Raw genomic sequence first — 12,488 nt, forward strand, 5'->3', positions numbered from 1 at the left:
CGACTGCGACTGCCTCGGCCTCATCAAAAGTATTTCCATAAATTCTTGCATCATGCTCTTTATTCATCAAAAGCTGTCTTAGTTATGCAAGGGTTCATGAGAGTTGGAGAGACGCGCGCAAGAACTATCGATTGCTTTTGATATTCTAATTTCACGTTCAAGTCTCTCATTTACTCAATGTTTGACACATTATTCTAAGCAAAGAGCTCAAAACTTGTCGATACTTATCGATAAATTAATCGACTTATTTCTTATAAATGGGTTTTATCAGAATATCACCTTCGCCTTTTACTTCAAGGTAGACAAAGGCAAAGTTTTCATTTCTTCAGCGCAGATTAGCCTTGTGATAAAGTAGTTGAACATGGTAAGACATCGATAAATTGTTTGCTAAAGTAAAAATCGTTTGCATTTTCAGTAAATATTTATTAATGCATAGAAATTAAAGTTAGGAAAAAAAAATAACATTTTATATTAGATATAATATTACTGCAGAATTATCCATAACACAATTCCAGGGGATTTTTAATCATATCATAGCTGGAGCACCTGTTTATAGCCATATCCTCGCTTAGGCATATGCAATACACTTGTGTTATCGATAGTTGCGCAACAACAGGAACCAGGCTGACGATCAGTAGTTGGGCTCGCTCCCAAAGAACGTGAACGTCTCATTACAGCGTATCTCATAGCAGTCCGGAAAGGATGTGAAGTGCCGCGACAAGCGCAAATCGAAGATGAATTCGCAATACGGATAGCTGTCAACATATGTAATATTCAGTTAAGATTAGAGATCAATCAATATATGTGTGATGTATGCATTTCACTATATAAAAGGTTTGACTTGATTGACGCACTGTCTAGCTGACTCACTGAAGTTGACTGTATTGCAATTGATTGATTGACTGCTTGATAAACTTATTGACCTACTTTACGTACTAATCATACAAAACTGCTTGACTGATTGATAAGCAGATTGAATGAGAGATGATTCAGTGTCTGAAAGAAAGCGAGGGCTGACTCTAATAAAGCTAAGGTCTATATATTTGATTGATTGTCTGAATGATTGATATAGATGACTAATGATTGTTGATATCCTGCACTAAGTCTGAGCTAATAATAATAATAAGTTATGGAATGATTCATTCATTGATTGACTGACTGAAAGAATGACAGATTGATGCTTGAGAGACTAATTTACTGAACTACTGCAAGCCTCAATCTACCTCTCATGACTCTTACGATTCACTTACTGCATGATTGAATGACTGACTGATTGATGCTCAGCAGTCAGCTTTAGCTTTATCAGATATATTGATTGACTGCACTGATTGAACAGCAAATGCAATAAAGAACTGCGCTATAGCCTGCCTGGAGTAAAAGTAGGCTAATCAGCTTGGAAAAGCCATGAACTGTGAGCCATGAGCTGAGAGCTTAGTCCACGCAAACATTTCTCTGGCTCAGTAGCATAAATAGTGTTTGTATAATGCAGCTTGGCTTAAACTGAGCATAACTTTTGGTATAGTTGAGAATAGTTGGCTGTAAATACTCGACACGTGCACTCGCTTTATTATTTGCAACGCTGAAATATTTATACCGACGCTGCCAGCTATTTTAATTGTTATGCTAAAGCAAACCTGTCCGCCCGCCAGCCCCACCGAGGGTGGCCGCTTGGCAAGTTTTGTTTTAAAATGCAATACACACAAGTTGAAAATAACATAAATTGTAAATTGTATGGCATATGGGGTGCAGGGTGCAGGGAACAGGGTACAGGTTCATGGGGTTGCGGTTAGGGTTGGGGCTGGGGTTGGGGTTGGGCTTGATAGGTGTGGGGCGATGTGCGGTTATGTGATTGAACTTACATTGGCGGAAACCAGAGGAAGCAGCGATATGTGCAGAGTATGCCAAACGGGCGCTTGAATTCACCATCCGGCGTTTGTATCGAGCCCGAGTTGTGCTTCTTCCAGCACTGCGAGGCCCAGCCTGTAACCCCAACCATCAACGTATATCAGTATATCAGCGGGCCAATTGTTTACAGCACACGAATTCCACCTCATAATTGAGTGGTCTACAATAAAAGCTTAAAGCTAGCGCGCTCTAGTCGACTGCGGCCGACCAACAAACTAGCAGACTTCTGTATGTGCGTAGTGTGGGGCGTAATGGGGGTGGACATCCAGAAAAAGAAGGCTTTCAGACAAGAGTCTAAGAAGAAACTGATAGCTATGCTCTCTTGGGCAAGTCTCAAGGAAAGGCGAATGGTTCCCAGTTGTATATTTTTATTGAGAGCTCTTATACCTCATTTAACATCTCTAGCCCTCAATAGTCTAGGAAAGCAGAGACAGTTACTCAACTTCTATTGAGAGTTTGCACAGAGAACGATAATCAGACAAAGAAATATTTGTGATCTATATAGCTCTACTTTGAGTCTGCATACCAACTAAGGCATCTATAGCTATTAATGTCCTCGAACAAAGACTCTCCAGTGAGTGAAAGAGAGAGAGAGGGGAACGAGAGATTAAAACTATTCACTCCCACAGCTTTTATCCTTGCTGTCGTCGATTTTCACGCACATTTCCATTAAACAATTTTCAACCACTTTAAATTCAAATTGAATTTAGTTTTAGGCCAAAAACGTGTGTGTGTGTGTGTGTGTGTGGGTGAGTTCTTTTTGCTCGCCATAATAAACAATTTATGCGGAGGCTGGCATGGCGTATGCGTAATATGCGCCATATACATCAAATTACATTTTGGACGCTCATTAACACACACACACACACACACACACACACATACGCACATACGCGAAGGCAGGCATTATATATGCCAAATTGGGTTTGCCACACACACACTCAACACACACATGCACACACTTGCATTACGCATACGCAATGTGCGCCGCAAAATAATTGATGAAATTTTCAATCGGCCTTAAATTAGCGCCGCACAAGAAAAAAAATTGAACAAAAATTTGCACACAATTGATAAACAATATGCGATAGACGATAGACGATAGATGATAGGCGTTTCGATATACGTACTGCCATAATTGTAATCACATAGACAGCACAAAATTAAGAGCAACACAAATGTGAGTGTCGTTGTGCCTTTGCGTGTGTGTATCGCAGTAATTGTTGCTGTTGTTGCCGTTGTTGTTGTTGTTATCGATTTGGCCATTGCATAACAATCATTGATAGTACCGTCCCCGTCGAACATGCTCCAGTTATTGTCGGTGTCTGCTCTCAGCGCCTGTGCCCGGGCAACAGCGCATCGATGTTCAACGCGTTTTTAACTGTCATCCGCTTTATGCGCGCCACGTCTAACGAAACCTATAACAACACAGCCACACACACACACGGACATGCACACACACACATACACAGAGACAAAAGCCAAGACAGCAAAGAAATGCCACAAGTTTGTGTTTTGTTGCCGTTGCTGTTACCCCTAAATTGATGACAATTGATAAATTATAGCACTCGCCGAGGCGAGAGCCGAGTGTGTCAGAGTATGTGTAAGTATGAATAACTGTGAATGAGTGTGAGTATCTATGACTAACTGCGATGCCCAGTGTATCTGTATCTGTATCTGTATCTGTATCTGTATCTGTATCTGTATCTGTATCTGTATCTGTATCTGTATCTGTATCTGTATCTGTATCTGTATCTGTATCTGTATCTGTATCTGTATCTGTATCTGTATCTGTATCTGTATCTGTATCTGTATCTGTATCTGTATCTGTATCTGTATCTGTATCTGTATCTGTATCTGTATCTGTATCTGTATCTGTATCTGTATCTGTATCTGTATCTGTATCTGTATCTGTATCTGTATCTGTATCTGTATCTGTATCTGTATCTGTATCTGTATCTGTATCTGTATCTGTATCTGTATCTGTATCTGTATCTGTATCTGTATCTGTATCTGTATCTGTATCTGTATCTGTATCTGTATCTGTATCTGTATCTGTATCTGTATCTGTATCTGTATCTGTATCTGTATCTGTATCTGTATCTGTATCTGTATCTGTATCTGTATCTGTATCTGTATCTGTATCTGTATCTGTATCTGTATCTGTATCTGTATCTGTATCTGTATCTGTATCTGTATCTGTATCTGTATCTGTATCTGTATCTGTATCTGTATCTGTATCTGTATCTGTATCTGTATCTGTATCTGTATCTGTATCTGTATCTGTATCTGTATCTGTATCTGTATCTGTATCTGTATCTGTATCTGTATCTGTATCTGTATCTGTATCTGTATCTGTATCTGTATCTGTATCTGTATCTGTATCTGTATCTGTATCTGTATCTGTATCTGTATCTGTATCTGTATCTGTATCTGTATCTGTATCTGTATCTGTATCTGTATCTGTATCTGTATCTGTATCTGTATCTGTATCTGTATCTGTATCTGTATCTGTATCTGTATCTGTATCTGTATCTGTATCTGTATCTGTATCTGTATCTGTATCTGTATCTGTATCTGTATCTGTATCTGTATCTGTATCTTAGCTGTATCTGTATCGGTATCTGTATCTGTATCTGTATCTGTATCTGTATCTGTATCTGTATCTGTATCTGTATCTGTATCTGTATCTGTATCTGTATCTGTATCTGGTATCTGTATCTGTATCTGTATCTGTATCTGTATCGTATCTGGATCTGTATCTGTATCTGTATCTGTATCTGTATCTGTATCTGTATCTGTATCTGTATCTGTATCTGTATCTGTACTGTATCTGTATCTGTATCTGTATCTGTATCTTGTATCTGTATCTGTATCGGTATCGTATCTGTATCTGTATCTGTATCTGTATCTGTATCTGTATCTGTATCTGTATCTGTATCTGTATCTGTATCTGTACTGTATCTGTATCTGTATCTGTATCTGTATCGTATCTGTATCTGTATCCTGTATCTGTATCTGTATCTGTATCTGTATCTGTATCTGTTATCTGTATCTTGTATCTGTATCTGTATCTGTATCTGTATCTGTATCTGTATCTGTATCTGTATCTGTATCTGTATCTGTATCTGTATCTGTATCTGTATCTGTATCTGTATCTGTATCTGTATCTGTATCTGTATCTGTATCTGTATCTGTATCTGTATCTGTATCTGTATCTGTATCTGTATCTGTATCTGTATCTGTATCTGTATCTGTATCTGTATCTGTATCTGTATCTGTATCTGTATCTGTATCTGTATCTGTATCTGTATCTGTATCTGTATCTGTATCTGTATCTGTATCTGTATCTGTATCTGTATCTGTATCTGTATCTGTATCTGTATCTGTATCTGTATCTGTATCTGTATCTGTATCTGTATCTGTATCTGTATCTGTATCTGTATCTGTATCTGTATCTGTATCTGTATCTGTATCTGTATCTGTATCTGTATCTGTATCTGTATCTGTATCTGTATCTGTATCTGTATCTGTATCTGTATCTGTATCTGTATCTGTATCTGTATCTGTATCTGTATCTGTATCTGTATCTGTATCTGTATCTGTATCTGTATCTGTATCTGTATCTGTATCTGTATCTGTATCTGTATCTGTATCTGTATCTGTATCTGTATCTGTATCTGTATCTGTATCTGTATCTGTATCTGTATCTGTATCTGTATCTGTATCTGTATCTGTATCTGTATCTGTATCTGTATCTGTATCTGTATCTGTATCTGTATCTGTATCTGTATCTGTATCTGTATCTGTATCTGTATCTGTATCTGTATCTGTATCTGTATCTGTATCTGTATCTGTATCTGTATCTGTATCTGTATCTGTATCTGTATCTGTATCTGTATCTGTATCTCTGTATCTGTATCTCTGTATCTGTATCTGTATCTGTAGCTGCGTCAATCAGTCAGGCATCCAGCTGTCCGACTATCTCGCTTTCTGTCGGGTTGGCTGTCAACTTAAGCGGCGAATTGCTGCCTGAGCTGTTTCTCATAATTTGTGGATACTTTTATTGTGCTATTTATAAAAAGCATTTTGCGCTTTGTCAATCACAATGTGAATTTCACTTCAAATTCCCAACACACTCGCACCGCTCCCTCGCACCGGCACCAGACTCAGCTAGACTTGAGGCATTTGCAAGTCTCTCGATTAGAATTTGACTTATTCTGCTGCCCTTGTGGAATTCATCGAATGGAGCTACAAAGTGAATGCTCATTTTGGAATTTATTTACTGCAAAGTTCTTTCGCCTGAGCCGAAAAACAAAGAGCAAATCACTGGGGCCCATGCATCGCTCACATACTTTGCACGCACTTTTGCTGCACATTTTGCAGTTGGGGGGACGACAGTCGATGCGTGCTGCTCCGCGATGCGTAATGCGCAATTAATTTGTTTATAACTATTTCGAAATAATCTAATTTCATTCAAAAATTGCTGTAATTTGCCAATCAGCATTGAAAGTGAAGTCCGGCAATGCGAACGCGCGCGCCCGCCCAACAATAAACGCATCCATCTAAACAATCTAACGAGCCCAATCAACGCACAACGACCACGACCCAAATCCCAGATACAGATACGGCTACAGCATAGATAGATGCAGATACAACAAGTAAGAGTGCGAGGCCTGACTTCAGATACCCTCTAGACTATGGCTTTCTTTACTATATATGTTGATGCTTATTGATCAGCAGGACGAGAGTGGATTGCTTAAAGTCGAAAGATAGATACACAAATAGGGATATTATTGTCATAGAACCCACACACAGGGCTGGGCTGCCCAATATGGACAGCCCATATATGCCTAGAAATCGCTGTCATCTGCTTCTCACACATTCCATAACCCCCAGTCTTGTATACCCCGTTGACACACTTATAATGCGTCTAGGGTGTCGAATTGGGGTATATGGAAACAAATACATTTGGAAGTGCGTTCGCATTGCTGTTGATCTTCGCTTGAAGCACGCTGCAGAGTGTACATATGTGTGTGTGTGTGTGTGTGTGTGCGGTTGGATGGCCTTCAGCGATCAATGTCATTTCGTTTGATTCCATTAAAGTGCGACCCCAAAAACAAAGCAAAACAAAATAAAACAAAATGAAAACTGCGAACTACGCAATGCGAAACAACAAAGCGAAAGTGGAAATGGAAACTGTTTACAGGGCAATGTGGATGCCCAGCAGCTGAGCGGGTGGCAGAGCGTCTCTTTTTTTGACTGTGCGAATCAATCGCAACCCTTGCACTTCCCAGTCCACCTTCACATCCGTATCCTCGTCCACTTCCACTTCCACTTTGAGCCAGCTCTATGGGAGTCGCAGGTGCGTAAGTTAACAGCTCCATTGACTACAGCCACACAATTTATCTTATTTTTAGCCTGACTTTGAGGACGGCGTCAAAGGCACGCACACACACACACACAGAGAGAGCACCTGTCCAGCCCCTCCCACGCGTCCAACTACTGTCACTCAGCCCAGCCCTTTGCCACGTAATACACAAATTTCAGCATAACTTTGACTGGCTTATAAATGTCGAACGATTTATTTGCGGCTGTTTGCACAGGTAAGCGGCAGAGCTGGACGAACGGGGAAGGAACGGGGAAGGAACGGGGGACGCCCTAACCACCTGCCTCTAAATATATATATATATAAATATATATATATATATATATATATATATATATATATAGGTATGGCTGCTATAGCTGACGCGTCTAACAAAGTGTTTCAAATTTGTTTACTGCTCAGAAAAAAAGCTCAAAAAACGCTGAAGCTGAGCCGGTGCCAAGAATGTGACTGGCTGATACTCTAATGCAATGGAAGAGGTATTCAAGGAAAGGAAATACTTCTAGTCTTCATTGGGCATTGCATGTGTTGTAGGCCAAGTGGGAAGTTGCAAGCTCTTAAAGTTTTCGAGTTATTTCCAGAAAGCCCAATCGATATTTATCGAACTTGAGTCAATTTCTCAGCTAGATCTATTTCTATGTGATATATGCCCAACCCCGATGCTAGCTCTTAAAGTTTTCAACTTTTGATGACAGAACCCAATCGATATTTATCGATTTCGATCGACCTTGAATCAAATCCCAATCGAGATATATTGTTATATGCCATATGCCTTAGACCCAACTTTAGTGCACACTTTTCGTGGCGCAAAAAATTGCGAATGCTTTTTCGGCCAGCCTTGACTCGCTCGGCAAATGGGGCGTGGCACTTGTGTAGCAGCATTGATAGCTGCCATGGCCTTTTGGCCACGTCTTTTGCCAACAGATGAAGTGCAAAATCGACTTGAGAGCTAACAAGAAATGGAAGAAAAACTAGAAAAGAGCTCAGAGTGCAACTTTAATGGGCCACTCAGCTGCGAAGTGAATGTGTGTGTGCTGTGCGTGCCTCTGCGTGTGTGTGTGTGTGTGTTGGAGTGAATGAGTGCACGCAGCACACGTGGCGTATACGCAATCCGCTAGCTATATTGCGATGCTAGACACGTCGCTGTAGTTATCAAGGATTGTTCTTGTTCTCGTTGTTGTTCCTGTTGGCTGTTGCTGCCACCATTCAGGCTGCATTCGCAGTATTCACAGGTCCCGAACTGAATCAACAATCGAATCGCTCCGAATCAATTCACACACTCAAACATCGGCTTTAACCGAGACACGCTGTAAACGTGCAACACACTCACACTCTATTCGAAAATTGAATAGATGCAATGCCCCTGCTGATGGCGCGCTGGGACATGGATGGATTCTCACAAATCTATTAAGGAGATCTAATATAATTATAGCTGTCATTTATGATTGACGTACATATATATATTTGTATTCCAAAACATATTCTTTTGATGCATATATTGTTACACTGTGATGAGTATATAGTGTATACAGACTCAGATGCTGAGGATGTTTATGGATACCCCATTTCATCTTCCAACTACTGAAACTACTCTGCGTTATCTAGATGTCGAGAAATCTCTAGAAAACTGAGATATCTAGCATATCAGCACTCAGAAACCGAGCTAATCCATCTGGACTTCGTTACATTCTCCCTCGAACTGTCAAATATATATCTACAATAAAATATACCCAACTTGTGGGATAGCACTACACTCTATTCCTGTAGATTTTTCCAAACTTCACACCTTGGATTAAAAATAAAACACGAATAGCAAGTTTTTTAAATATGAACGTATTTTTTTCCACTCTGTACGTAATTCATATAAAATTAACTAAAATTTATTTTAAGCATAGACATTAACTTAAAAAAAAAAAAAGAAAAAAAAAGTTAAGATTAAGGAGCACTTTGAACTAGAAATACAATAATTAGCTATATATATAGAGAGAGAGAGCTGCCTGTGAGTGCGCATACACCCGGTCGGCACACGGTATTCGCCTTTTGTCTAGCTGAAATAGTTTAAGAGCGTGCACTTGACGTTCGTGCAGTCGGGCAGTGAAGTGAACAAAACGCAGGATAACTTGTAGTCGTAGATGAATTCGCAAGTGGGATAACTGCAACGAGAGCGAGAAAGAGGCAGAGGCAGAGAGAGAGAGAGAGAAAGAGAGAGAGAAAAGGAAGAGAGAGTGAGTAAAAGGGGTATCAAGCAATATTATAAAATAGAAATTGAATTTCGCTTTGCAAAGCAAAAAAGTAGCAATTGTATAGGAGCTAAGCTAGTTATGGCACTCGAGCGAGGACAGCAGGTCGTGACACGCGTGAGCTACTTAAAATGCTGGAAATGACATTGAAATATCATTTAAATTGGACTAGTCTCGAGTGGCCTTCGAATGAGTATCGAATGAGTATACGCCTCTAAATATATATCCAAATTACAAATGGGACTCATCTTGAATTTTGGACGGACTTTTACAGAAAAATCGATCAATATTTGTATCGATTGTATAGAAAGTGTTAAGGCCTTAGCATAGAAAGAATGATATGTATATAGCAATGTGTATCAAATGTAAATGTCCATCGATAACAATCGATAAGCCTCTTGTTGGCTGTAAGTGAAAAGTCCTTTGAGCATAAGCTAAGAATAATTCTTCACAAAAAAAAATATATACCGATCGCTATCGATACTTGTTGTATAATCGATATGCCGATATCGATAACCATCGTATATAACACTGCTTCCATATAAAGCGTTTCACTTGTCACGTTTTCATCTCAAATATTTAGCGGCATGGGGAATGGAGAGGGGATTAGGTGGTCAATGACGGACAATGGTGCTGGGGGAGATGGTCAGAGTATCGATTGCTTACCTGATTGTAAAGAACCAGGTGCACTTGAAGTTGCACAGAATGCCATATGGTTTCTTCAGCTGCTCCTTCTTGTTCACAATGGTGTTCTGTAGGTTGTAGCCATCGTAGCGGCGCCAGCAGTGATTGATGTTGCCTGCATAGGAGTAGAGTGGAGTACAGTGGAGTGGAGTGGAGTGGAGTCAAGTAGTGCAGGTGCGCTGCCAGCTGGCTGGGACTTACGTCTTATGTGATGGCTGCCGCCATGGTGATGAAAGTCGCGTCCCTCCAGCTGCATTCCGTGGCCGTTGGTGGCCTCGACGCCCGCGCTCGAGCTGCCAAAGAGCAGCAGGTACCACAATATCAGCGAGCTGACTATGAAGACGTAGCTCAGCACTCTGCCCATATTTCCCTTTCGATTGGGGGCGTGCCGCGCGGCTCGATTCGATGCGATGCGATTTGATTTGCTCTGGGCGGAGCCGTTGACGTTTCTCGCTTCTCGCTTCTCGTTTCTCGTTTCTTGCTCGAAGCCGATGACAAAGCCTTGCTGCACTTTCTTCAGGTGGCGCTTTGTCTATGTCTGTGTGCGTGTGTGTGTGTGTGTGTGCAGGTATGCGTGTGTGCGACTATATATATATATATATATGTGTGTATATATGTGTGTGTGTGTGTGCTATGGCTGTCGCTTTCGTTGCTGCTGCGAATGTCGCCCCTGCACTGAATACATTGTCTGAAAAAGTGAATTTGTTTTGGCTCCCCAACTGCTGAGCTGCTCCACGGTTGTGCGGCTTTGCCCGTCTCTATTTTCATTTGATTCTTTTCCATGTGTTTCTCTTTTTTTTACCTCTCTATATACTCTGTTTTTGTGTGAGCATTATAAATACCCCGCAAACCTGTGGCCCGCACATGGGGTAGATTGATTTCGATTTCCATTTCAGTCAGAGTCAGATGAGGGTATAGCGAAGCTCGCCAAAGACTTGGTACAATCCCAACTGGAGTACAGCTTCCGCTCATTATATCTATATACGTACTCTACCATTTGCACCCTCCTGCTCGACAGGTAGTGTCATGCATACCCGACTCTCGAGCTGTTGCTATACAATATGCATATATATTTTGTTTTCGGTCCTCATTCATCAACCTATTCAATTTGAGTGAGCGAGTGTATTTTCGTCTTTCGGCTGCGCGCTTTGCGTTTCTCGTTTGCCTGTCACTCATTTTGCTAATTTAGATAATCAACTGTGAATTAGCTTAGCATCGTCGCTCTCCCACACTATCTCGCTCCCTCTCTCTCTCTCTCTCTCTTCCTCTTTTTGCTCTCTGGCTGAGCCAAGCGGCTACGAACTGAGGCTCGCAGTCAACGCACTCGGGAATCTGTGTTTCTTAATTTAGATCTCACTAAATTGAGGCTTGGTCGTATATCGATAAGTTAAATTGATATCAATAGTAAGTTTTAATGCTTTGTTTATCGTTTACCTTAATGGATATTATGATAACCACTTATTTCGGAACAATATCACAGGAAATCATTCGATATACCATACTATTTCGATACATTTAGCAGACCTATATTTATCGATAAAAGTTTATCACCGGCATTCCATGCTTGATGGTAGTTTATTGATGGCAAAGGGTATCAATGAGTGTATAACATAACGTTTAATCGATATCACATATTATCGATAACAAATATCAATAAGGCGTAGCTCTATATAGTGCATATCTAATTGATAACAATTAATCGATATGCACACAAAGAGTTCTATATGCATAGCAGCTATAGAAACTTATCGATAGCATATGTTATCGCTCAACTAAGCAACTGCTACTCAACGTCAAGCTGCATTCAGCATCAACATCCCGACTTTATGAGCGAATAACGGTCCATCTGCCGCATGTGCAGTTACACCTCAAGGCGAGCCCATCAAAACTTTGGCGCACAGTCATAGTCACAGTCGCAGTCACTGGGAGAGTCACAATGACAGTCACAGCCAGAGACACTGGCATCCACTGTGTAATAAATTAAAAATTTATTTAACTGCAGTTGACAATTTATTTGCATTTAATTTACCACAATTGTGGAAGCAGAAGCCAGAGCCAGAGCCAGAGCTAGAGCCAAAGCCAGAGCAGGAGCCGGAGTGAACAAGTGAATTCATGAAGTCGTAAAAAGATGTGGCAAAGGCAGTGGCAGAAGGGGCGAAGTACAACATAGGGGGGCGTGGCATATGCAACGGCCAAGTTGCAAGAAAACGCAATGAAACGAAATGAAGGTCGCTGAATGAGTGTCTAACTGTATGAATGAATGAATGAAT

The 12,488-nt window shown here is 40.6% G+C and overlaps 2 protein-coding genes across 2 annotated transcripts; both read right to left on the bottom strand.

The window, feature by feature from the left end:
• Window positions 1-402: 402 nt before the first annotated feature.
• On the bottom strand, window positions 403-3,367 carry LOC108657363 (uncharacterized). The gene is made up of 3 exons (XM_018109944.3): window positions 3,036-3,367; window positions 1,860-1,980; window positions 403-755 (listed from the first exon to the last, which is right to left on the bottom strand). The coding sequence occupies exons 1-3, from the start codon at window positions 3,208-3,210 to the stop codon at window positions 632-634; spliced, it is 420 nt and encodes a 139-aa protein (XP_017965433.1). The 5' UTR covers window positions 3,211-3,367; the 3' UTR covers window positions 403-631.
• Window positions 3,368-9,108: 5,741 nt separating this feature from the next.
• On the bottom strand, window positions 9,109-10,792 carry LOC108657364 (uncharacterized). The gene is made up of 3 exons (XM_018109945.3): window positions 10,420-10,792; window positions 10,201-10,333; window positions 9,109-9,447 (listed from the first exon to the last, which is right to left on the bottom strand). The coding sequence occupies exons 1-3, from the start codon at window positions 10,580-10,582 to the stop codon at window positions 9,339-9,341; spliced, it is 405 nt and encodes a 134-aa protein (XP_017965434.1). The 5' UTR covers window positions 10,583-10,792; the 3' UTR covers window positions 9,109-9,338.
• Window positions 10,793-12,488: the final 1,696 nt, after the last annotated feature.

Source organism: Drosophila navojoa, chromosome X (assembly GCF_054131105.1).
Source record: "Drosophila navojoa isolate 15081-1374.11 chromosome X, UAZ_NAV_1.0, whole genome shotgun sequence".
Classification (NCBI taxonomy): domain Eukaryota; kingdom Metazoa; phylum Arthropoda; class Insecta; order Diptera; family Drosophilidae; genus Drosophila; species Drosophila navojoa.

Excerpts from the sequence above, each read along its gene's own strand:
- LOC108657364 (XM_018109945.3), bottom strand. The coding sequence starts at position 10,582 with ATGGGCAGAGTGCTGAGCTACGTCTTCATAGTCAGCTCGCTGATATTG. Across the intron at positions 10,334-10,419 it reads CGGCAGCCATCACATAAGAC|GCAACATCAATCACTGCTGG; the intron begins GTAAGTCCCAGC and ends ACTCCTATGCAG. Across the intron at positions 9,448-10,200 it reads ACCTGGTTCTTTACAATCAG|TTATCCCACTTGCGAATTCA; the intron begins GTAAGCAATCGA and ends CTCTCGTTGCAG.
- LOC108657363 (XM_018109944.3), bottom strand. The coding sequence starts at position 3,210 with ATGTTCGACGGGGACGGTACTATCAATGATTGTTATGCAATGGCCAAA. Across the intron at positions 1,981-3,035 it reads ATGTGATTACAATTATGGCA|GCTGGGCCTCGCAGTGCTGG; the intron begins GTACGTATATCG and ends TTGGGGTTACAG. Across the intron at positions 756-1,859 it reads TTCCTCTGGTTTCCGCCAAT|CTATCCGTATTGCGAATTCA; the intron begins GTAAGTTCAATC and ends ATATGTTGACAG.